The sequence below is a fragment of the Phascolarctos cinereus genome, unplaced genomic scaffold (genome assembly GCF_003287225.1).
Source record: "Phascolarctos cinereus isolate Bilbo 61053 unplaced genomic scaffold, phaCin_HiC Scaffold_4;HRSCAF=312, whole genome shotgun sequence".
NCBI classification, from domain to species: Eukaryota; Metazoa; Chordata; class Mammalia; order Diprotodontia; family Phascolarctidae; genus Phascolarctos; species Phascolarctos cinereus.
The window spans coordinates 552,084,250-552,111,722 of NW_027555847.1; the positions used below are offsets into that span (position 1 = coordinate 552,084,250).

Below are 27,473 nucleotides of genomic sequence, written 5' to 3' on the forward strand. Positions count from 1 at the left end.
AAAAGAATAATTTTCAAAGTTGCATATAGAATTTACCATGTACCTTTTAAAAAAGTGAGAGGTATTAAAATGGAAAACCACCAATTTATATACAACCCTCTTTCTTCGTTCTGGTGTTTATGAAAATGCTCATTCTCAGAGTAAATGCATAATTAAAAAAAATTAAAGAGACAAAATTCTAAAAAACTCCTTTTTCTACCAAAGAGAATTATAGACCAATATCACTAATGAATGTCAGCGCAAAAATATGAAACAAAATCCTAGCAAAAAGACTAAACCAATGCAATGTAAAAGACCTAGAAAGGAAGCATGTTTTCTTGAACTGTGCAGTGGTTCCAAGGTTGTGTTACACAAATAATAAAATATTACTGAACTGTATGAAATGGAGAATTCAAGGAAGTAAATGGAAAGAACAATAACAGAAGTATGACAATGATGTCAGATCTTTGAAATGACCAATCTCAGCTCTGGAGGAGAGGTGAGAAGATGTTCCCAACTTCCTTCCTTCACTGTGGAGCTGGAAGGCTACAGGTGTGGAATATTATTTCCAGACAAAGTCTATATGTTTATTAGTTTTGCTTAACTGCTTGTTTGCTAGGTAGGAGACTATGGGGAGGGATATCTACAGAAATGAACATGGTGTGAAAACAAAAGGCATCATTTCAAAAATAATAATGGCTAACATTTATATAATGCTTACTATATGCCAGGCACTGTGCTAAATGCTCTACAATTATTAAATCATTTTTTTCTCACAACAACCATGGGAAGTAGGTACTGTAATTATTCTCATTTTATAAGTTAAGTGACCTGGCCAGGATCATACAGCAGCTAGTTAGTGTCTGAAGCCAGATTTGAACTCAGGTTTTCCTAAATCTCTGAGGCTGAAGATGTCTGAGGAAGCAAGATGGCAACTTGTCTGCAATTTATTGGAAGTTACTAATATTTAGTAATTCATTTCACATGGTAGTCTGTCTGAAATGAATTGGTAGTTTGGTTTATATCGGCCACACTTCCCCTGATAGACTGGCATTCTATCCACTGTACCGCCTAGATAGAATTGTATGCCTGCTGTTGAAAATTATCTATAGGGATACAAGGTAGGAGCCAAGATAAGGCTTGTGGGGCTGTTGAGAATGGTGTGTGTGCATGTATGCATGTATGTGTATACATTGGCATTCATATGTACTTTTGGGGACAGTGGGGTTACTCATGAAAAAGGTTCAATATCATATCCCTTTTATTTGGGTCAAGCTAAACATAAAAAGAGGTTTTTAAATGAGTTCATAGCATAATGAATTATGAGTTAAAACAGCTTTTTAAATATTCCATGATAAACCAAATAAATTTTTGAAATTATGTCAACATAGTGCCTGGAACATAGTAATAAATGTTTGTTGATTGGATGGTAACTGAATAGACTAATATCATCTCAGAGTGCTTACAACACAGTGCCTGGAACATAAATGTTTGTTGATTGGTTGAATGGACTAATGTCATCTCAGAGTGTTTTACATGATGCCATAACCAGTTATACAAAAGCTCTCTTCTTTTTTTATATAAAATGAGAGGAACTGAACTAGGTGTTTTCTAAATTCCCTCCTGACTTTAATATGATCTTAATAGTACTATACTTTTATTGGATGTAAATGACTTCATTACTCACCTGAAAACTAAACCTAAACCTAATCCCTCATACCTGAATGTAATCCCTCATACGGAAAATAATTTTCTGGCACTAAAGATATGTAATAATAAGAAATGTCCTATGTTTTGTTCTTCTGTGTTGTATCTTGGGCACCTGTCTCAGTTGGTATCCCAAATTCCATCTTGAATGAATTCCAGTTGCCCAACATTGATGGATGTTATCTTCCAACATTGTAGAATGTAACCTATACGTTACTGCCCATCCAGTGAAACTTTAGTCCATGTCCTTTGCTATAAGGGAATCCATCACATATAATGGTAGCTTTTCTTGACTTCTCCTGATACTTCATGGAAACCAGAAGAATGCTATGAGCTGATAATCAGTAATAGCCTCTCTTCCATTACATGAGTAGGTTGAGTACTGGACTGAAAGCCATCAAAACCTTGAGCTCAAATCCTGACTCGTACAATTACTAGCTATGTGCCCCTAGGAAGTCACATAAGCTTTCTTGGTCTCAGTTTCTTCTCCTATAAAATGGGGGTAATAATAGAACCTACATCACTGGATTGTTGTGAATATCAAATGAGATAGTATATACGCAGGGCTAAAAATGTTATATAAATGCTAGCTATTTTTAAACCATAATTTCCTCTGATGACACCTTTTTCATTTCTTCCTATTTTCCTAGTCATTATACTTATTTAAATTCTTCCTTTTCTTATTAAATTTTTCCCCATTAATGAAAATATAAATTTCTTCAGTCAATTGTCATGTTTCCTTCCTTTTAGGAGTCTCACTTCATTTTGATTGAGGATCTTATACTCCAAAAGACGCCTTTTCCCATTTTACCTACATAATTTCTAATTACTTCTCAAGTCCTAAGATTTCTAAAGCAGTCAGAGGAAATACATGAAATTTAAGATAAACTTCCATTTTGCCTTGGCAAAAGTAAAGCCAACATGATCTACATTAGATGGAAATGTGGTATTATGTTCCATTTCCTGTTAATATTCAGGATAAGTCTGAGTATTGCCTGAAGAGAAAGAAAAAATAATTCAGAAAATTAAATTAAAACCCAGGCAAAGTTAGGCAGTCATTCTCCAAAGCTCATCTTGCTATTAGGAAAATGGAATCATTTGTAAAAGATGAGCAAATCATTTAGAATGGACAAGGGTTAGTCAACATTTTAAAAGACAATTCAGAGATGATATTAAATTGTGGGGGATAATTTTTTTTAAATAGCCTCACAAGGATATGGATGATGAAATTATGACTCATAGAACAGCAATAGTTTCAAGAATGAGCCAGATGGACATATAGGGAATAAATGTTTAGGTTTTCCATTCTGACACAGAGACCATAAAGGTGATTCATACAAAAATGTTAGCCTCTAGGATTAATTCAAGGTTTCCTGAAAATAAGCACCAGGTATTAAAAGCAGAATCCAAGGTTACAGTAACCTCGGATTTCATTCTATGGCTCAGAGCTCCTTATGGGACTATATTATTATATATGCTCCTTTAGACTTTCATTTGACCTTTAAGATAGAACAATGAAACCCAGACAGATATAAACACAAAAGTTAAGAATAACTAGTCCAAGCTTAAGGGTGGGTAAATCTGGAGAAGAAGTGAATATGTTTGTAGTTTTAATTTCTAAAGGAAAACAAAGGCTGTGATCAATATACTGTTCCTCTACAAGTGGAGATATAGTTATCTTTAAAGTTTTCTTACTAAAGTTAAAGAGAACTAATGCTAATGAGGTACATACTTAGGTAGCATTGATGATCTTTACTTAGTACTCAAGGTCATTCTCCTAACTAGTATTTAATGAAAAAGATAAACAAATGGGAATAATTATTAATTCTAATGCAAATGTAAGCTATGTCCTTGAAGAAGTAAGGTCCTTGAAAAAACAAGTCTTTTTCACTACTATATTTGTGTCCCCAGGATACAGCACACATTGGCACTTAATAAGTACTGACTGATTGATTGATTCTCTGGTCTAAATATGCAGGCCAAAAAAAAAAAATGCTCAAGTAGATGAATTTTTTGCTAAATAATGCCAACTGTATTTTGTAACTTAATTATGAAATGAATAAAAATTACACAAAGCCCAAATTGTATTGCCTTAAGAGTTACTAGCAGCATCCTCTGGCATATGGCTAGATAATAAACAACAGTTATGAATGGACTAGAGAAGCCAAAAACCAATCACGGGAAAAGTAATGAAAAAAATCCCAGGAGCATTATTGGGTCCAAAGTCCAATATTACTAAGTGAAAAAGGAGGAAGTGGTATGATGTCAGAGGAAGTGTCACAAAAGTAGGCATAGTCAGCAGAGTATAGTTTACAGTTAAGCTGGTTGGTAACCTAAACTGGTATTAGGATTAAGTATGAGTCAAGATCTCTTGACAACTTAAATCAATAGTTTAGTTAGAGCTATCCCGCCAGTGCACTGAGTTCCCGCCACTGTCTATTGTTTAGAATTAACTGAAACTGATTACATCTGTTAGGACTCTGGACAACAGCCAGCCACTGAAAGTTTTTACAGATAATTTACCCCCAGCAAATAATGCTAAAAATTAACTCTGTGGCTAGGCATGAACCTGTAGAACAACTTCAGAAAAACAAACACTTTTTTAATCAAACTGTAGAACAAACCGATTTTTTTTAACTAGCTAAAGATCAGTGACTAATTCTGATTTTAAATGTAACTAAAATTTTATACTTGAAAAACTAGAGAGATTTTTTTTTGTTTTGAAGTCATTAGATCGCATTCCTAAACATAAGAATACTTTTTTATTTTGGGGGGATTTAGGCCCTGTGACAAATTCCATCAGGCAAACTCACTGATGCAAATATTTACCTGTAACTTCTGGTGTTAAAAAAAACTGCCTGCTTCACTGAGAGATTAAGTAAATTGACCTAGTGTCAGAAGCAGTACTTGGACCTAGATCTTTCCGACCCCAAGGCCAGGTCAGTCCTCCATATTACTATGACACCTTCCTTCTCTTTGAGGGCGGAAGGGCTTTGGTTCTGGAACTCGTTTCATTTGTGAGGAAACTCCTGGTTTGGAAACTTGCTCACAGATCAACTGAACAATCACCAAGCATCTATTAAGTGCCTACCACATGCTAGACCCTGGAGATACAAGTACAAAGAGTAAGACAACCTTTGATCTGAAGGAGCTTTAACTCTATCTGGGGAGACAAGATGAACATATATGTAAAGCAGATAGGGAAGGAAGGCATTGGGCACTCAAATTTGGGGGGAATCAGATAATGATTTGAGAAGATGGTAGTGTTTGACCTGGGTCTCAAAGGAAGAGAGTGATTCTATGAGGCAAAAGTGAGAAGGTGAGATGGCAACTTGTCTGCAATTTATTGGAAGTTACTAATATTTAATAATTCATGAATAATTCATTTAATGTAGTGGTCAACCTGAAATGAATTGGTAGTTTGGTTTACATCAGCCATACTTCCCAACACATGGTTTTAAGTCAATGCCGAAGGTTCCCCCACTCCCATCCCCAACTAAAAAAATCTCTCTCCTATTTGCCTGCCACAATGCGTGAAATATGTACCTTTAGTTACTCTTAGAGTTTAAAGCTCTGAGAATCCCTTTTTAGAATATAAATGTTATCTGGGAAAGGTAACAACTTAGGCTAGTGATCAAACATTAACACTCCACCCGGGATTACTTTACTAGAAGGTTTGTAGGCACTTGGGCTTTTGAGAAGACTCAAAATAGCTCCATTTTAGAAGGCAGCCTTGGAGCAGGAAAGGAGGGGAAACAAACACTTGGTCCAGGTCAGAATTTTACCTAGGCCCAAAACTGGCTACCACAACTGAAACCAACATTTACTCTTTCTGGCAGTGTGTAAAGAGATTAATATTTAACAACTGCCACACATCGAATTTAACATTTCAGTTTCATAGGTGAGGTTGGTTAGTTAGATAGGTATATTATTGTTAAAGGAAGGGAAAAGGACAAAAAATTAGAGAAAAGGTTTTTTCTTTTTGAAGATTTTTGATTAAGTGGTCTATGAGAACTAGCTTCCCCTATATCTATCTATTAACCAAACAAGGGCCTAAGTTGTGTCCAGAACTGTGCTAAGCCCTTGGGAATACAAAGAAAAAGCAAAACTGCCCCTTCTTTCAAGAAGCTTACATTCTAATGAGAAAGACATGTCCATAAACAGGTGGTAACCTTAGGAGAGAAGATACAAGCAGTGGAGTCCATTGCCAGCCTTTCTGCTTTAGGATCACTCAGCCTTCTACTTCCAACCGATTTTTCACAAAACTGTAGTTACGTCTTTCTTTTGGATTTAGTGGCTGAAGGGACTGCCACATTAGTGATGAAAGGGATGGTGGCTACAAAGGCCCACACCCAGCATTCCACAGCCATCCTCTGTAGGTCCCTGGCCTGCATTCTCATTGTTTGCCCCCTCAATGTTTTACATGCTCAAATCCATGTAAGCAGAAGCCCCTTTCTAGCTTTTGAGATAAACAAAAATGTGTAGGAGCTGAAAGGGTCACCTTGGCATAACTTTTCCTCCACAATGATTATAGACTTTAAGGGTTTTTTTTGCGGCACGAGGGGAGGGGTAAGAGCACTGGAATGGATCCAGTCTGGAAGACATGGAGCTGAGTATATAGCTAGTCTGCCAATCAGCCGTATGACCTTGGGCAATTCCTGTTTAACCTTTCTGAGTCTTTGTTTCCTCTTTTGAACTTGTGGCTGAACTTGTGGGTTACAAGAGGGAGGGAGCTGTGCTCAGTTTGTGATTCACAACCTCCATGATCTATAAGGTTCCTTTCAGCTCTAAAATGCTATGATTTTATTGTTTAAATTCTTGATAAAAACTCTTTGATCAATTGTGTTTTTCATTTTTGAGGTAAATAAGAATGGAAAAATACAATAGGTAAGCAGTAAACTTATGGATGCATTCTATCACAAGTTTCTAAAGCTTTGAAAGAAGGTCCTTTAGGACCTTTCTGCTAAGGAAGCTGATTTACTTGCAAGGTGAACTACCTGCTAAGCGATACAAAAACAAACAAAAAATATCCAGGTAACAAAAACCAGTGAAAAGATAAAGGATATCGATTGTATCACTGTAATGTGTTCAACACACTGAAAAAGGAGATTACTGAGCTGGAAGTATTCCAATTGGGAAGCAAATTCTATGCTAGCAGAGTTGGAATGCATTTCATGGCAAGAATTTCTAAGCTATAAAACTGACCATATTGTTATTAAGCGTCTCCTGGTGAACTACTGCCTTATCAGGCCTTTTTAAATATTGTCCTAAGATAAATTAAATTTCTGCTTTGCTATACGAATGATGTTTGTTGTTTTATGTTTCTAGAAAAGAAAGTAGAATATTTAGAATAAACAGCAGGGGGGAAAATACTAAGGCAAATTCTGCAACAAAGTAAAACAACCATTTAGAGTCTAACAAGTCACTCATTCATGACTGTCCAATAGCTAAGACTTAAAATATTTAAGCCATGCTATTCAAAGCTTTTTCTTCAACAGCCAAAAAAAGCTCCTCTCTTCTTCCTGATTTTGTACTAACCATAAGATCTGAGCAGAAACAGCATTATTCTTGAAAATATGATGTCATCATTTTAGTGTAGAAATGAACTGGTCTCTCAGGGTACAGGCTTACTTGACAATTCAGAGCAAAATGTAGTGATGTTGTGACAGTGGCAATAACTGCAGACTGGATGAGACAAATAGGGATTAGAGAAAATGATAGAGGAAAAGAGGTAGAACAGGACATACCAATAAGGTTAAGTTCATCAAGAAAACAAATTCGACCTCAGAGAATCAACTCTTCATTGCTAAATATTTTCACTCAAATGATAAGCCAAAGCGTTCACATTCTCTCTAGTCCTTCTTTACTTCTGGTTAAAAATCCCTAGTTTATTCCAATGATCCTCATAAAACATGCTTTTAATTCTCCTCAAAACATAAAGCACACATGGGGCAGCTAGATGGTGCAGTGGATAAAGCTTTGGTGTTAGAGTCAGGAGGACCTGAGTTCAAAAGTGGCCTCAGACACTTGACACTTACTAGCTGCGTGACCTTAGGTAAGTCACTTAACACCGACTGGTTCACCAAAAACAAAACAAAACAAATAAAAAGAACACATGTACAGGCTACGATTATTTATTTTTACATCTATAAAGAGCAATAGCAGGCCTAACGTATGATCAGCCTGAAATAGTAATTGATTCTTGAAACTTATGGCTAATCATAGGGTGAAAATGTGAGTAAATAAATGCATGGCTTTATTTTATATAAAATTATGATGAAAGGGGTTGAAAAAGCCAAATAAATGTTATTTAATATACTTCTGGTTAACCAATATTTAATATTGCTTTAATCACATGAAAAACTTGAGAAGGGCCTGAGATCAACTTTAATAATAGCATCTAAACAAAGTTGGTGGGTTACCACATACATCAAAATAGATAGAGCAGCACTTTTTATAGTAGTAACCTATTACAAAATAGAAACAAAGTAAACACTAATCATTTGGATAACGGTAAACAATTGTTCTTTAAGCATACAATATAATACTCTAACACTTAATGTAAGATTACTATGCTTTTAGAAATGAATATATGGAACTATAGAAAAGCACTGGGAAATTCATATGAATTGATATAAAGTGAAGGAAACAGAACCGAGAAAACAACATATGCAAGGACTGTAACAACGTAAACAGAAAGAACAACAAACATAAAATGAAATGCTGTGAAATTGTAAAGAGCAAGCCTGATCCCACAAAAAGGGTGAAAAGGTGTCTATTCGATTTGTTTGCAAAAGTGGGGGGTTATGAGTTAGAATACTGCAACAACATGGGACTTTTTTGGACACAGTTTTGCTGAACTTTTTTTTTTCCTTGTTAAAAAGGATGGCTTTCTGAGAAGGGAAGAGGGCAGGATAAGTTGGTGAACATAGGTGATATGAAAACAAACGCTATTAATAAGATTTATTTTTTAATTGTTTTTACTTTTAGGCAATTGGGGTTAAGTGACGTGCCCATGGTCACACAACTAGTAAGTGTCAAGTGTTTGGTCTGAGGTCGGATTTGAACTCAGGTTCTCCTGACTTCAGGGCTGGTGCTCTATCCACTGTGCCACCTCGCTGCCCCAATAAAACTTATTTTTTAAAAAATAAATAGTGCAGATTTTAAATTCTAAATTCTATATCAGTTTTAGCAGGGGAGTTAATTTAACACCTAAAATCACTTCTTATAGAATCAAGTTTTCTTTATTCTTCCTTACTCTTACAGCAACAAATGGAAATATTAAGAACTAGACAAAGTAACTCAGATAACAGAGTAACCAGGGCATGTGTATACTTGACTATACTGCACTGATTTAGTTTCTTCTCATTAATTTTTTTTAACAAGAATCACGGATTGAACAGTTAACTGACAAAGGAAGATCTGTTAATGTACACCTAATCCTAACAAGTGAATGGTCCAGCTATTTTTCAGAGGCCAGGGTTATTCAGTGCTCTGACCTACTGGGCACAAACAATGAAATACTATACTCTGGGTATGAAGTGGAGAGAGCAGAAAGACTTATTTTTCACTCCATCTGGTAATCAATTTATGATATGAAGAATGGAGCTTGATAGTTTTTGCAAGTTTACAGTAGTTGTAATGTTGGATGCTATTCTTATTCACATAAATGTCACTCCTTTTGGGGCAGCCAGGTGGTGCAGTGGATAGAGCACCTGCCCTGGATTCAGGAGGACCTGAGTTCAAATCCGGCCTGAGACACATAACACTTACTAGCTGTATGACCCTGGGCAAGTCACTTAACCCCATTGCCTAGCAAAAATAATAATAATAATAATTTTTTAAAATGTCACTCCTTTTGTCAACTAGACCCCAAAGTATAAGTAAAGTCAACTGACAGGCTTCAAGACACCACAGAAGTAAACAGAGACAATTATCAGGAAAAATATGCCCTAACATGAAGAATTCAGAATATTAAGAATTAAGAAAAATTGTGCCACTAATTTTTATTAAAATTATCCTAAATATGCACAGTTGAGGACTTCGTTAAGTTATGAAAATTTTAAAAGTGACAGAGTAGAATTATCACAGAATATTTGTGGTCAAGACCACTGGTTTTTAGTCTAAGACTGAATTATATAAACAATGGTTAGGAAAGTAAGCTGCTCCCTGAGCCTATTTTAAAAATACTTTTGAAATTATTCTCTTCTTTCTGCATTACCTTCTTTTCCAAATATGTCCTTTCCCAGTAAGTCATTCCTTGTAACAATGAACAAAAACAAGAGGAGAAATAGCAGCTCAGGTTAAGTAACTAACCCATAAACCAACTCTGACAACGTATGAAATGCTATAAAGAAGGGGAGGGGAGACAGATACATTTTTCCACCTCTTCTCTGCGGCTTAGCTTGGTCATTGATAATTAGAGAGTATTCGGTTTCTAGTTTTTTGTTCTTTCAATTTACACTATTTTGGTTGATGTATATATTGATTTCTTAGTTCTGTTTACTTCACTGCATTATAATAAGTCTTCCCACATTTCTCTAAATTCTATGTCATTAAAGTGCAGTGCTGTTCTAAAAATAATGTGCTACAATTTGTTGAGCTGTTCCCCAAAAGTACTGCTGGACAGGGATTGAACCTATGACTTCACTGGTGTATGTAACTTCCTAGACAAAGCAACTCTTTCTAACTGATGCAGATTTGTACCTTCTTGGTAACTTATAGAGTCTTAGGGACTTGCCCAAGGTCACACAGCTGGTAGGTAGCAGAGGCAGGATATGACCTGGTAAAGGAGGTGGTCAAATGTCAGTTCATCTCAACAAACACTCATTAAGCATCTACTAGAGTACAGGTGCTGGGGATACAGAGCACAGACCTCAGAAGGTTGGTTTGAGATCAAATGAGATAACTCTGTAAAGCTCTTTGCAAACCTTAAAGGGCTATATTATCAATGCTAGCTAATTTTATTATGCTACAGAGGAAAAAAAATGAAAGTTTCTGCTTTTAATGAGCTTATAACCTATTCTGGGTTACAGCATGTACATAGTTAAGGAAATAAAAAACAAATTTCACGACACACACACACACACACAGAGAGCAGAGTCTGCCCCTGCTAGGGTGCTCTGTATGGGTCTGGGACCTCCTCTTTCCCTGGTGCACAGCCTCTCTCCGTGGGCTGGAATGCCCTGAATGCAGAGCACTCCTAGCCTGACCCCATTTCCAATGCCAACAAAATTCTCTGTCTGTCTCCCTTTACTGACTTGGGTTGGAAAATGATTCACTGTGATTTTTTTCTGTATTTTCCCACCGAGATTTGGTCTTGGGTGTTTTGTAAGTTGTTTTTTTGGAGATTTTTTTTGGGGGAGCTCATTGTACTGCTTCCACATACTCCTTCATCTTGGTTCCCAGGACAGAAATGTATCTTAAGCCTTTACCCTTCCCCCCCACCAATTACGAGTGTTTTCCTTTCAAAACTACATTGTAAGTACTATGTATGTATACATATATGTATTTATTAACTTTATATATATGCTGTATACATTTTTGAATGTACTAAAACATATATAATACATACATGTATTTACAAACTTTATATGGCTGCTGTATATTTTTATATATTCTAGTTGTTTACCCCATTAGAATTCAAGCTCACTGAGAAGGATTGTGTCATTCTTTGTACTTGTATCCCTAGCACCTAGCACAGTGCCTGGCACACAGTAGGTGTTTAATAGATGACTGATCAATTGACCTGCTGAAGAAAAGGGGTCAGAGGCTGTGACTTGAGGAGAGCAGAGATGATTTAAAAAACCAACTATGAACAATGTGATAGGAAATAAAAAAGAAACGAATAAAGGGACCATTGTACAGCAATTAGGTTGCTAATTAAGGTCAGCTGGCATAAATTTACAGCAGAGATGATAAGCTGGATGTTTTAATTTTCTCTGGCACTCCACTTTCTCTGGGAGTAAAAACAGGAAGTAGCTAGAAGTTCCACAGATTCACTGATGGAGATTATTGGGCAGAAACAAGGGTAGCTTGAAGGAGAGAGGGAATCAAGGGTGCAAAAAGGGGCCTATTTCACAAAACACATATGGATAAACTATGAACCATTTATTTGGTTTGGTGATGATTTTTTCATATTTACATTTATTATGAGTACGTCTGAAGTTCTGAAATTCACTAAAAGCAAATTGATGAAGTCAGAGAGTGAAGATCTGATTCAAGAACTGAAATATTCTGTCTTCTTGATTCCTCACTCAATTCTTCTTCACAATCCCCTTCAAGTGGGAAAAAAAGATAGTACTGTCCCTCAGACTAATAAAACCTGGTGTGTTGTGGTAAATCTATTCAAGAACCGATGAAAACTTTGGAGTGAGATGTCTTTGAAAAGAAAGATACATTTATGTAGAAATAAAGAATTATATACAAAATTTTTTAAAATCTTTTTGTTTTTGGAGAGAAAGCTCTTATATTTTCCAGAAGCAAATAGCATTTTGCTCCATATAATTTTAAGTGAAATGTGGACATTTAGAATAGCAAACAAATATGAGCTTTTTACGGCTGAAGAGAAGGCTGACACTCTCACTTGACTCCTCACCCCTAAGACACTACCACATTCCCTCCACTTGGGTAACTCTTCAATTAGCTGCAAAGGTTCAACGCAGCATCCTTCTATGTTTCTCTTTATGATAATGAGTTCCAGAGTTGCCTTGGTAGCTGTGAAACGCATTTCTGTTTATGAGAGAAGAAGGAATGGGAGCAATAGCCTAAGCCTCTGAAAAAGGTATGATCTATTTGAGGGGATCCCTTCCTGCCACACACCTCTGGAAGGCTTTTCCATCTTTGTAGATACCACTGCGTCACAGAAGAAGAGTTGGTGGATTTCTATAGTGAAAGCTCCACCTCTAATGGAGTCAGGGCAAGGATGAAGGTAGGTACCCAGAGAATAGAAAAGGAAAAACTATATCTCCTTTGCCTTACAGCACCAGCAGCAGGGCTCTCCAGCACAGGTACCAAGGCCACACGGGAAGTTTTTGCTACTGCTCCTAATGCTAAGCAGACCAACCTTTGACCATAGGTTGCACTCACTTAAATTCTATATTCAGACCAATAGTCGATAAATCCAAGCAGAGGCACTCTCACTCAAATCTCCCTGAACAGAGGAGACAATTTTGATTTTTTTTCCCCAAAGGGTTTCTATACTGGACTGTAGACTGGAATGAAAACAAGAATAAAAACAGTATGAGTTTTCTGCCACCAAGGCAAACAAGTATTTGTTTCTGTTTAGCCAGAGAAGCACTGTCAACAAACTTAAAAATAAAATAGGAACCAAAAAAGCCACAGAAGTATCAATGAAAAAAATCATAGGGTTATAGACTTAGAGTTTATAATTATGGGGGCCTCAGAGTTCATCTAGTCCAAACCCCTCATTTTACAGTTGAAGAAACTAAGGCCCAGAGAAGTGATTTTCCAAAGGTCTCACAAGTTATTTTTAATACAAAATCACATCATCTTATTATGCCAGAAATATACTATGTTGTAATACAGTTAAGTTCAAAGAGTTTTAATCAATATAGAGTAATGTTTATTCAAGTAATTGCTATATATGACATTCTGATTTAAGATATTATTTTGCTGAAATATACTTTAATTATTTTCTTTTATCACAAGAGTAAATTTGCAGGGGATTAAGCTATAAAAGATATAAAGATAAAGAAATTTGACTTCTTTATAACTAGGGAACATATTTCAAAAAGCTTAATTATAGTGTAATTCTTGAAGACACATATTATTTAAAAGAAAAAAAATCCCAACACAGTGAAACCCAATTAATAGATCTGTTGATTGAAGAATAAGAACAAACCAGCTACTGACATAAATTTCTTCAGCCCAAATCTCCAAGGGTTCTGTGATTCTTGCAAATGTGTAAATCAACAGATTGATCCATAAACTAAGAGAAAAATATGTGTGAATAATATTCATTATTAGACAGACTGAATGAAAACGTTTCCTAAAAGAATGAATACATCTGCATCTTATTTACACAATGATTTCACTCTGAAAATGAACTGTTCTGAATATCTAACAGGGAGAAATTTGTAAACTCTGAACAGCTACTAAGGGGAAATGAATGTGTGTTTAAAACTGTTCATTTATGTTCAAAATACATTTAAAAGCTTCAGAAAATACAAGGGGAAAAGCTCCTTTAAGAATTACATATTTTTAAAATACAGAAGGCACAATGGTGAGCTAATTAATGATCATTATCAGGATATCAAATTTTCATAGAACAGGGTGCAAATGAATGACAACATGGTCACCCATAGATTTATATCCTGACTGGAGGAAACAATCCCTGGGGTGGAAACAAGCTGTTGCAGGCTACAGAAAGAAAGCCTTATGTAATTTAGACCCCCTGCCTCCACTTTTTTTTTCTTTTCCTATTCTGAACTGTAAAAGCAAGATCATGGCTGAAGCAGGATAATCTAGAAACCTATGCCAGAAAGAAACAGCCAAGAGCTAGCAGAGGGAAGTAAACTGACTGAAAGGTTCTAACAAGCCATTCAGTACCCCAAGGTACTACCAATACTATCAAGAGTAATGTATAGCTTTTAGCCAATTTCTGACCAATAGCTTCAAGAATGGAAATCAACTATTTCTTATCCTGGGCATACCTAGTAGGAGAGTTAGCAAAACAATGACTAAACATTTTTCAGATACAATAGAGAAAAACAAGCTAAGCCTGGCCATATTACTTTAAAATGTTCCATATATGACATTTTATACTAATGTTAATAAGTGAAATCACGTATGTGGTGCTTTAAGCTTACACTTCAGTAAGGCGCAATGGAAAGGGTGTAGAATTTAGAGTCACAAACCCTGGCTTTGCCACTTAGTAACTCTGTAACACTGCACAAATAATCTCAAAAATGGAAGGTGCTGCAGGTGATCTGGTCCAATTTTTATACCAAAGCATGAACACTCTGTAAACTTTCACCTAAAAGCAGACCTTTAGCCTCTGTTTGAAGACCTCTAGAGAAGGTAGACTCGCTAATCTCTTTCTGTAGGCCAATCAATCAATTAATCTATAACTTTATTAAGCTTATATTATGTACCAGACACTGTGCTAAGCACTGGGTTTACAAAAAGAAGCAGAAAACAAAACCAAAACAAAAAATCCCCCAACAGTCCTTGCCCTCAAGGAGATCACAATCTAATGAACTCACAATCTTATCTTGGAAAACTTACAGAGGCAAAAACTGTTTTCCTAACACTTTCCCAGTGGAATCTTAGTCTTGTTCTTAAAGTTGAGAAGAAAAAAATCATCTTTATATATGACAAGCTTTCAAATATCTGAAGACAAATTCACACATTCCTTCAAATCATTCCTTATTTCAAATATCCCTATTTCCTTCAACCAGTTAACAAGCAATATAATTTCTTCATTCCCATCATCTTGGTCTTCCTCCCCTTGATATGCTCCAGGTTAGAAATTTTGACTCCGGTACCCAAACTGAACACAATAATTTAGACATGGTCTGACAAAGGACACCTTCATGCTCAAAAATAAACTTCTATTAGGACATCCTAAGATTAAAGTATGCTTTTTTTGACTGTGATGTCACACAAACTAGAATCATGGTCTTCTGCCTGAACTGCTCTCTTTCCTCATCTCTGCCTCCTGGCTTCCTTGGGGCTTCCAGTGACATATTTTTTGTAAGTAATTATTTTAATGCATTAGGCAAACACCCACATAAAAAAATCCAATCAAGTGTGATCTGTCTCTTTCCAAATGGATACAAACCCTCAACAAGCCTCATTGCTGGAAATAATATCTATATGGATATCGGTCTCTCTACCTGCTCAGCCCAGACTCTCAACTCATGGCTGGCTGGCTGTCCATCCACTCACACAGATGGACCCGCACTTGTAGGGCATGTTACAGAGGAGATTCCTTTGGTGCATGGATTAAAACAGCTGGCTACTGAGGTCCCTTCCAGTTCTCATATTGTGGGATTCTGTGATAGTGCTTTGCAACTTGAGATTTTAGTATTTAGTAGCTTTAAAAACTGCAAGTTACACACCTTCCTGGCCTTTTCACCGTATGTATTGTTACACAGCAGTTACAATTAGGTTTGTACCTTCTGGGCATTACTACAGGAACCTGGGAGAATGTTTAAAAGCACATATGCCCTGCTCACGCTCTTGAATACTGTTAATGTTTCTTGCTCCTTGTACTATGTCATGCAAAAAAAAGGGCAATCAAATGTTTGTTAACAATGATGATGACTATGGGACCTGAAGCAGGAATTAACAGAATTAAATATAATCAAACATATAGAGCCGGAAGAGACATTAGAGGTGATGTTATGCAATTTCCTTATTTCATAGCTGAGCAAACTTAGGTGTGAAATAGGAATTAGAAGAGAAATAACTAAGGTCACGTACATAGTGAGTAGCAAAGGTGGGATCTGAACCCAAACCCCTTCCCTCCCCACTTTGACTCCAAATCCAGCACTCTTTCCATCCTCCTCCCTTAGAGAGGCAACCAATACATAGTATAAGTGATAAAAACAAATGAGCTATTTGGAAATAGATGAAATATGCATAGAAAGACATAAAATTAAATTAATAAATCATTTAGCTAAGGCTGGCTCCTGCAAGGATAAGTAGGAGGAGGAAGTATTAAGCAGACTGGAATGATCCTCAGTTGGAGGGAGAGCACCAGAAAGCATACATTTCAAAGTTTAGCAGCCATTGGATGAATGATTCTTAAATAAATAAATAAAAGAATAAGAGGGGCCACAATGATATAAGGAATAGTACCTCAATTAATTAGCTTTGATGGAAACTACCTTAGTAAGCAATGAAGTAGGAGAGAAGACTGAGCTTTCTTCAACATGAGTGGCAGAATTTATTAATGGGATGCTTCTTAAAGACAAGCATTCCTAACTTGGATTGCGTGAAATATTTTCAAAATGTATTTTAATGCAATTGGTTTCATTTATAATCTTATTTTATTGTATTCATCTTAAAACATTATTCTGAGATGGGGTCCAAAACTTCAAAAGAGGTTCACAACACAAAAATTTAAGAGCCCCTGTTTTGGGAGTCTGATTGATCATAATTATTTATGATTAGTCTTCCCAATGCTCAAGCCTGGCCAAGTTACTCCCCTGCTCAAAAATTTTGAGTGGTGGAGCAGCTAGGTGGTGCAGTGGATACAGCAACAGCCCTGAAGTCAGGAAGACCTGAGTTCAAATCCGGCCTCAACCAAACACTTGAGACTTACTATCTATGTGACCCTGGGGAAGTCGCTTAACCCTAATTGCCTAAAAAAACCACAACAAAACACAACCAAAAAAACACTTGACAGGCTGCTTATTGCCTCTGGAATCAAATACAAACTCTTCAGCCTAACAGTTATAGCCCTTCACAAGCTGGATCCAACTTGTTTTTCTAGCTTTTTTTCATGTTATTCCCCTTTGTGTGCTTTCTATTCTAGCCCAGATGGCCTATTACTTGCCAGTGCACCCCACTATTTCTTTGCCTTCCTAAAGACTGTACTCCCTGCTTAAAGTACACATCTTCCTCATCTCTGCCTCCTTTCTTCAAACCTCAGATGAGCAATATCAGCTCTTATGCAAAGCCTTTTCTGATTGTTCCAGTTAGACTTCTCTCTTTACAAATTATCTTGTATTTCTTTATCTGTGTACCTGATATGTCTTTACAGTAAACTCCCTAAGCCTAGTGGCACATAACTGGCACTTAACAAATGTTTAATGAAATCATGCCTAGGGGACAAAAGATACTTTTAAATGAAACATAGGGGCATTATTTGAAGGTAGATTTTTCTCCTGGGCAAGAACTGAGCTGTCCATGATGTCTGGACAATGCCAATGTTTTTCAGAGTTAAGTAGTTAAACACTGTTTCTGTCTGATGGAATCCTAAGACAAAAGCTTGAACCAAACTAAAATATAAACCAAAACTAGAATGAAACACATTAGTTTGCTCGATCCCAAATCAAATCTGTATATTATAATTTTGTTAAACTATGAGCCATAACGAAAGTAAAGATTTTAACTCAATCATTGTTTCTTAGAAGTTTAACATACAAAATAACTGCCACAAAGAAGAGGCCAAAAAAAGACCAGAAATTGTCTTTCAGGCACATAATCTTCTTGCCTAAGAGAAACTAAGGGCAAAAACAGGTTAGAGTACAGTTTCATTTGTAAAACATGACAGACACAAAGAAGGGAAGTATTACCTCAAAAATGGTAAAAAGTAGCTGAGAATTTTTAAAAATCCTCTACAAAGTCTTTTGTGAAATCTAGGTAAGGAAGATAGTTCTGAAAACGTGTTTTTCAAATGGATATGCAACATAATGGATTTGCCAGCATTTCCAAAATGATTTGTTCTCACTGGCAGGATAGTTGAATTACATCATATGGAGTCTACCACTTTAGTATCGGATATACCATGTAGAGTACAGTGGGAAGAAAAATGGATACAGAGTTAAAGGACTTGGGTTCACATTCTCTCCTACTTATTATTGAAACAACCTTGCACATGTCCTTAAACTCTTTGGGTGTCAGTTGCTCCATCTGTTAAATGATGGAACTGGACTGGATGTTCTCTATGGTATCTTCCTGTTCTAAATTTTATCACAAAATAAAATATGGAAGAACAGTATTAAAATTTTAAAAGTACATTGACACCACAAACACTATAAGCAGTATTTCTCTTCACGCTCTTCCTTCTGTGTTCTCTCTTGCACACAATAATACTATGTTATGCTTTTGTAAGCATTCCTTCGGTCTCTGTTCATACATTCTAAGTGTCAGACTCACCGGAGGAGGCTCATTAAGACTACTCAGCCTCAGACACATAATACTTACTAGCTGTGTGACCCTGAGCAAGTCACTTAACCCCCATTGCCCAACCAAAAAAAAAACCAAAACTACTCAGCACTGACTGCTCTCATTCTTAATGCTCAGAAGCTTTTATTCATAAGATCATAGGATCACAGATCTAAAGTTAGAAGGAAATTTAGATGCTATCTAGTCCAATGTCTTTATTTTACATATAAGGAAACTGAGGTCCAGAAAAGTTAAATTGCTTTCCTAAAGGTTACACAAATTATAAGTGAAAAAATAGGGATCTGAACCTAGATACTATGACTACAAGTTCAGGTACTCTCCGCTATACTCGGATTAATTTTCAAAATGTGTCAGAGGGCAAGATTCCATGTACAAATAAAAAAAATACTATGGCATATACTTTAAAAAAGGAAGTAGACTCAAAGTCAAGTAACTGATACTCAGATACTAGACTGGGATAAAAAAAACACAAATGAAAAATAACCACACAAAGCTGTCAATGATCCTAAGCATCCCGAAACTAAAAATAAATAAATAAATAAATAAATTCTTTTGAACAGCAATATTCTCATGCAATACTATGTGGATGTGAATAAAGGAACATGCCATGTTCTCAGAAGAACAAAAATCAGAGGTGACTCACATGGCAATAGAAAGACATATGGTAAATGTATTCTGATAAAAAAAAAAGTATTACTTGTTCATGAGTAGACAAGGCCATGCCTGTTTGGGAAAAGATGGTTGGCAGTCACTTAGTATGAAAAAAATCAATAGAGGGATAGAGCTCGTACTTGACTGGTACCCTTGAAAGGCTAAAGGAATTTCATGACGCCCTTGAGAGAACTGGAGAGATTCTCTATGGAAGATTTATGAATGGCTACAGAAAAGAACTGTGGAGAATAAGACGTACAAGTGGACAGTGGTTTATATCGATGGGAGAAATATCTATTCTGGTGAGATCACAATGCCATCTAAGTTATTAAGAACCAAACGAAATGTAATACTACCTGACGAGTTAGTTTTACCAGAAATCTACTTTCTGCATTTTCTAAAGTTATTAATCTGGAAAAAGACATTATCTAAATTTTTTTCTTTCAAAATGTTCATATTAAAACTTATGTGCCATTTAATTGTTTATTATTAGGGCCCTGGACTTCAACTCTACACCTTAATCAGAGAAATTTTGCAAAGGAATAACTAAAAATCTACAAACACACAAATTTACAAATGTTACTTTGCTCAGCAATTACACCAAGAATAATGTGGTTTCTGAGATGCAATAAAGCATGAAGTAAGACAAGCATTGGTGATACTTTTGCAATGACAGTAAGGAAATTTTTGGAGAAAGACAAGAGGACTTTATTTGGATTTAATCACAAGAAGAAAAAAATGAACAGAAGTAGCAAGATTCTTACATATAATTGCCGAATATAAGAATTAGATTTCTTAACAAATAATTTATATAATGTTGGACAAATATTTTAAAAGACTTTGAATATTTAGTACATTAATGTAATCTCATCTATTGTTGTATGCAACACAGTAGACTCCAAATTCTAGTGAGTCTGTTATATTTCAAAAACTTAATTTTTGGTATTTAAAAAAAGACATCAAATTAATTATTAAATTCACTACTAAATTATCAATAGTCTGAAAGAAATTATTTAAGTCAGAGACAATTGTCTTCTTGTGACCAGCTGTTTCGAATTTAGATATTAAGTAATTCAGACATTGTTTTTTGCAAAGGTTGCATGATTTAATAAATTCCCATATGCCCCAACATGTGCCAGAACTACTAGGTTATCTGAAATCCAGCTGCTGTTATTACAATAGCTGCCAACTTTTAAACAACTGAAGAGAATAATGAATCAGCTTCAAGTTGGTTCATATGTAAACCTGTAGTGCTCCTAGCAAAAACATGGGCCAATTTCAACTGCAAAGAAAATTAATTAAAAAGATTTTACTGCCACTGTTTGAGAAACATTAAACTCTATCATAAATATTGTTGAGTTCTTCAGCACTTTCATTCTGCATTTCAGTTTTAAATGTTGTGCGTAGACTTAAAATATTGGATCCTTTGAGGAAATTGATTGAGATGCAGGCTCCTTAAATTTTTGATGCAAAATTTTAGATACCAGAAACACACTGCTAAGAGGAAAAAAAATGAGATTTATTTTTAAATAACTTAACCAAACAGAATGCTTTACATTTTATATGACAGTAAAGCTCAGGAGTGGGCAAAAAGCATAGTTTTGATCAAAACACACCAACACTAAAGACTACAGAAAGAAGAGAAAAGCAAAGGAAATGCTACTGTAATTAAACAACAATTTTATAAAGTTTAGTTATTCCTCCACAACAACAAATTATGAAGCCTCCTTCATTTTGGCCCTGGTGCACATGAGAAAACAGGGCACTACCAGCAGGCACTTTCTATGTGATTGGAACCCAATTCAATTAGCCAAATTTAATGCTAAAAAGATATGCATTAATTGTTTTAAGCTTCCCAAAACCATGGGTCAGTTTACATAGGGGAATCACAAAGCTTTGGAGATTGCAAAACAAGCATTTTGAGGAATTAATCCATTTGATCAAATCCTGTTTCTTCCAAACAGGAAGAAAAACATTCACTGTTTGGAAAGTGGTGTATATGCCACAGAAAAATAAGAAGGAGGACTAAAATTCAGCAGCAAATACTCTCCTTAAGATCTTTTCAGTACATAATCTCTCTCCATCTTAGTTGAAAACGATTTGAGGAAAAAGACTGCCTGGGATGATAAGCTCCCTTTCACTAGGAGGTATTTTTGTTGAGCCTGTATGAACAAGTATCAGGATGTTTTTTGAGAGGATTTCTCAATAGGTGGAGGCTGAACTAGCTCAACCCTAAAAGTCTGAAATCTTAATTTCAGAATCGCTAAGTCCTCGGATACTGCAATAAACTTGACTTAAAAGACTGATAGAAGATCAGCTGTGTCTTCTACCCCGTCTATAATTTATTATTTTGTTACCTTCTGTTGGTACTTTAATTTTCAAACATGTCCCTCTCCTTCCCCCATCCAGGGATGGTTTAATGATGCTGATGAAATTGCTCAAGATGTGATAGACATAACAGGTACATTCATCACAAACATCTATGAGGCTGAATCTTGCTGTAGGCCGTCTGCTTAGTTAAGAATCAACAATGTCATATATTAAAGAAAGGAGCCAACTTTACCCCAAAGTGAAAGGAAGGAAAAGATACTGATTCCTGAATTTCCCTTTATTCTATTCCCACAAAGAACTGTTTGAAAAGTGTTCTGGGCTACTTTAGGTAACAAAAGCATGTCTACACTTGGCAAGAATTGTGAAAGATTCATGAACTGTGTGCATTATTTGCTATTGCTTCAATAGGTAAGAATCAAGACACTTCACAGTACTGTATTTGCACTTTTGAAACATTCCATTTATCAGTGCCAATGCTTGCAGAGGATTCTTTAATGCCAGACAGAGTAGTTACTCTGAGATGGTATAAATACAAGGAAAAGAAGAAGATTAAAAAAAAGTAAAAAATCAATTATAAACACCTATAATTAAAAAACAAACAAACAATCAACTTTCCATTCTTGATCAACATTTACATTGTTGCTAGAAATCTGAAAGTACCAGGGAAGCATTATTACCCTGTTTCTACAATTGTAAGCTTTATAAATTTAACCATTTCATTTTCAGTAGAAATTATGAGTTTCTGCTATAACTTTTTTTCAGCTCACTGACATGCATTTCTAAACAGTTACTTGTATTTCAATAAATCTAAATATTATGTGGTCAGGATAATTCAGAAATGTCTAAGATTGAAATAAACTAAAAGAAAGTATGAAGAGAAAAGACTCAAGGAGTGGGGAGTAAAAATAAATCAGGGAAAAAATAGTTTTAAAAATGAAACATGGTCAACTAGGTTGAATGACTGATTAAAGATAGAAAAAATACTTGTTTTAGAATACTCAAAAAGGAGTCACATCATAGGAGTAACTGAACATGATAAAAATGTACATAAACATAAACAGGACAACAGAAACATGTAAAAGTAAGTTTGGGCAGCTACATGGCTCAGTGGATAAAGCACTGGGCCTAGAATTGAGAAGATCTGAGTTCAAGTCTGACCTCAGACACTTACTAGCTGTGTGACCCTGAGCAAGTCACTTAACCTCTGTTTGCTTTAATTCACTAGAAAAGGAAATGTATCTTTGTCAAGAAAACCTCATCGACAGTATTAGGGCGATATGGTCCATGGCATCACAGTGAACTGAAAACAACTGAACAACAACAAAGAAGTAAGTTCAACTGTTGCTAAGAAAATATGTGGGGGAAAAAAAGGAATTTCCAGAAAGGGTCAAAAAATATCCAAACAACATTACACATCAACAAAGAGAGAATGCTACACTAGGCTTGAAGTGATGCTACATGACCTTGGTAACTCACTTTTATTTCCTAATTTCTAGAAGCAGGCACTCAACATTTTATGATGATGATCTCTGAAGAGTATCATTAGTGCTGGTGAAGATTTTCTAAAGAAATAAAACGTGTTGTGTCTTAGTGTAAATATCAATTAACTTTGGTCAATAGTAATTTTGCTTTGAAAAAACAGAAATCTGTAACTATCATATAAATCACAATTTTTAAAAGAAAACTCTATGAATGAATGTATAAAGGCAATTTTAGATAATGGACAAAAAATACTCCTCTATAAAATTTAACCATTGCCAAGGTCATGATTGGGCTTCTCTACTGGTCAAAGTTAAGCATAAAATGCCAAAAAGCCATTTTAAAGGAGATCAGGCAAAATGAAATGAACTTGGTTTAGATCTAACATGAAAAAAAAAATCACAATTCTTATTGTGGTAGGAAGATTATCAATTCTGCATAAATTGAAGTTTTCATGAAGAGTTGTATAGTGGTTTAAGCTAAGGAGAAAGAAGAAACCACATCAATGGCATATTTCTTAGAAAACACAGGTTTTGAAAATTTCAAAAGGTTTTCACATTTTCTCTTGTTCCTTTAATTATAGTGTTGCAAGTAAGTACGTTCCTATCATATATTCTCGACTAAAAAAAAAATGAAATTATTATTTTCCTGAGTACTTACTTTTCTTTCAGAAAATCCGCTACTCGTTTGAAGTCTGCCACACAGTATTCTCTTTTCATTTCCATTAACACACTGTCAGAGGCAGACTGTACTGGTATGTGCAGAAAAGCATAGACTCTTGGATGATTGAGGATTTTTGCCATTTCCTAAAAATGTGGAAGAAAACATGAATATTTAAAAATGACAAATCAAGGAACATACACATCAAAACCAAACCTCCAAATGTTTACAAAATACATATATTCTCAGAGAATATTTAAGAGTTTTTAAAGTTTCTGCTAATCCATACTATTTTTTCATAGAATCAAGGAATCTCTTATTTATAAGAGACCTCACAGGCCACTTAGTCCTGCTGGTGACTGAAGAATAATCCTTGTACAGCCTGCATCCTGGACAAGGCCTTGCTTGAAGTCATCTAGTGAACAGGAAAGCCATAACTTCCCATGTTATCCAATTTTACTTTTAGATAGCTATATTTGAGAACTGTTGGGTATTTTTAAAATGTAGATTTTAAGATATTTCCCAATTATATTTTTAAAAACATTTCAACATTTTTTTTTAAATTTTGAGTTCCAAATTCTCTGTCCCTCTTGCCCCCTCTTCCACTCCTTGAGAAGGCAAGCAATATCAACTATACATATGAAGTCATGAAAAACATATTTCCATATTGTTGTTCAGTTGCTCAATTCTTTCCGAGTCTTTGTGACCCTATGAATCATAGCACGTTACTACTGTCAATGGGGTTTTCTTGGAATGGATACTGGAGTGGTTTGCCATATCCTTCTCCAGTAGATCAAGGCAAACAAAAGTTAAATGACTTGCCCAGGGTCACACAGCTAGACAGTGTCTGAGGCTAGATCTGAACTCAGGTACCATATTATCCATTTTATAAATGGAGACACGCATTTAAAAACAAAGATATGCTCAATGTGCACTCAGAGTTTATCAATTCTCTCTCTAGCAGTGGATAGCATTTTTCATCATGGACCCCTTAAGAACTGTCTTGGATCATTGTCTTGATCAGAGTCTAAGTCTTTCACAGTTGGTCATCATTACATTATTGCTGTTACTATGTATAATTGGTTCTGCTCACATCACTTTGCATCGCTTTACATAAGTCTTACTGGGGTTTTTCTGAAAACATCTTTATCATCATTTCTAATAGCCCAACAAGTATTCCATCACATTCATGTATTACAACTTGTTCAGTCATTTTCCAGTTGATGGGCATCCCAGCAATTTCCAATTCTTTGACACTATAAAACGAGCTGCTATAAGTATTTTTATTTTACAAATAGATACTTTTCCCTTTTCTTTGATCTTTCTGGGATACAGACCTAGAAGTGGTATTGCTGAGTCAAAGGTATGCCATTTTATAGCCTTTTAGGCATTGTTCCAAATTGTTCTCCAGAATGGTTGGACCAAGTGTTAGATATTATATGTGCCTTTAAGAAATGGCTGAGCAAGGGGACAGCTAGGTGGCGCAGTGGATAGAGCTCTGGCCTTGGAATCAGGAGGACCTGAGTTCAAATCCGACCTCAGACACATAACACTTACTAGCTGGGCAAGTCACTTAACCCCAATTGCCTCACCAAAAAAAAAAAGAAAGAAAAGAAAAAAAAAAGAAATGCCTGAGCAAGTTGTGATATATGAATGTAATGGAATACTATTGTGCTATAAGAAATGATGAACAGGCTGACTTCAGAAAAACCTAGAAAGACTTATATGCTCTGATGCTGAGTGAAGTGAGCAGAACCAAGAGGACTTTGTACACAATAACAGCCACGTTATGCAATGACTAATATTGTTAAACTGAACCCTTCTCAGCATTACAAGGATCTAAGACATCTCCAGAGGCCTCGGGATGGAAATGCTGTCCATATCCAAAGAAAGAACTATGGAAGTTAAATCGCTATCACTTATTTTTACCTTCTGTTGAGTTTTGTTTCATCTTTCTGATGGTTCCTCCTATTGGTTTTAATTTTTACTTACAATTTCACTAATGTGAAAATATGTCTAATAGGAATTTAAATGTATAGCCTACATCAGATTGCGCGCCATCTTGGGGAGGGTGGAAAGGGGGAGAAAAATTTTCAACTCAAAAGCATATGGAAGTGATTGTTGAGAAATCAAAATAAATTAATAAATTTTTTAAATGAAGGAAAAAAAAGAAAAACTTAAAAAAAAATTCTTGGAGGGTTCCTAAACTAAGTGAATATCCCACATATATCAATAGAAAGAGCAAGTGTTTGTAAATTTCTAATTATATCTGGTCTTAGCTAAAACCAAAAACAAACCAAACCCCCAGAATTATCAGAAGTCATTATATGAAGTAAAATAAATGTAAAATATCAGAGATGCCCAAGATATGAAAAGAGCTTAGAAACAAGTTTGTGGGTTAAACTAATGTTTTTAGATCGTCTCAAGAAAGAAAACGACAAAAGCCCTAAAGTTTTAATGACATTGTCTTTTTTCATTAGAGGTAAACACTGGGAATCACAATTCATTGTATGTTTAAGTACAGAGATGTCCCAATTTTGGGGTGAGCGAGACAATTTTTATTTTGTTTGTGAACAAGTTAACAGTGGATCCAAAACACTTCTTTCAGACTGAATCTTTTCTGAATAATATAATCAATCATGGAATCAATATTTATTGAGCTACTGCTAATACAGGCTTAAAGAAGTTGGACATTAAAGCCAGCTAATTCACCACTGATCGATGAAGACCTTGCCTATCTTTAAGAAAATGGATCTTTATACATGTATAAAACCCCTTAAATATTTACACTTACAAACAAGAGAAGTTAAAAGGAAGCAGATACAAAATGCAGGAAGTCAGGACAGCGGCCTGTGAATGCCTACGGAGTGCTCTCACTACACTGCCGAAGTTTAAGGAGGAGGATCAGAGAAATTGGTGCTGATGAGGACAAGTGAAGGGAAGGTGAGACAACTGGTAAGGCAGTAGACTTTCCATTGATGAACTTATTCCCTCCAAAGCTGAAGGCAGTTGGATCATCAATTTCAAGGCACAGGAGCACTGAGGCTAACAGCAATAAAAGATATCAAGAAAGAAATTTTTTTTCTTAAAATATTTTGCATATTTAAAGACATTTGTAGTATTTAAAATACTGTATTTTACCATATACTATCTAATTTGTTTGTTGATGTTCATTATGATCTTGCAAAAAACCTTGTCAAGGTCTTATTGCTTAAAGTTAGTAAATGCCACAGAATAATTTCGAGAGTTGAACAGAGGTTTCCACATATGAATTATCTCCACTGCCACCCAGTTCTTTTCTTCTTTTCAGTGACTGATCTTTTGGAGAGTCTATTATTTACAATATTGTTAATTTTAAAAGATAGATTTTTTTTCTGAAAGGGAAAGGAAAAGTAGTCAATGTTGTGGTGAACTTACAACAGTTCTTATAAATACACCCAAAAGGAAGGGAAATTTTAAAGTTTCCAGGTAAAAATAAACATTTGGATAATTCTTGGACAATTATGCTGTCCATTATCAAGAATAAACAATGACTGTGTGCTTTGTAATGAAAAGTCCAATACTGAAAAATTTGTTATTATAAAGTTTACAAACTAGACAATAGATTTAAAACATATAGAATTCTTACTGAATTGTACTTTTAGGATTTCAGTTATTTTAGCTAGGTTGTTTGGTCAATACACTTAACGTTATTGTATCTATTGTTTTATATATTTACATGTATGTTCTCTGCCTGTTGTGTTTTTGTCTCCTCCCTGCCCACACTAGTATTTTCATTTCGTAAC

General features: G+C 35.4%; 1 protein-coding gene across 1 annotated transcript in view; it reads right to left on the reverse strand.

Annotated features, from left to right (window-relative positions):
- The window catches only part of CDKAL1 (CDKAL1 threonylcarbamoyladenosine tRNA methylthiotransferase), a 669,650-nt gene that overhangs the window by 239,353 nt on the left and 402,824 nt on the right, over positions 1-27,473 (reverse strand). The window contains 1 exon segment of the mRNA XM_020986833.2: positions 23,689-23,834. Within this exon segment, the coding sequence (XP_020842492.1) occupies positions 23,689-23,834 (146 nt within the window).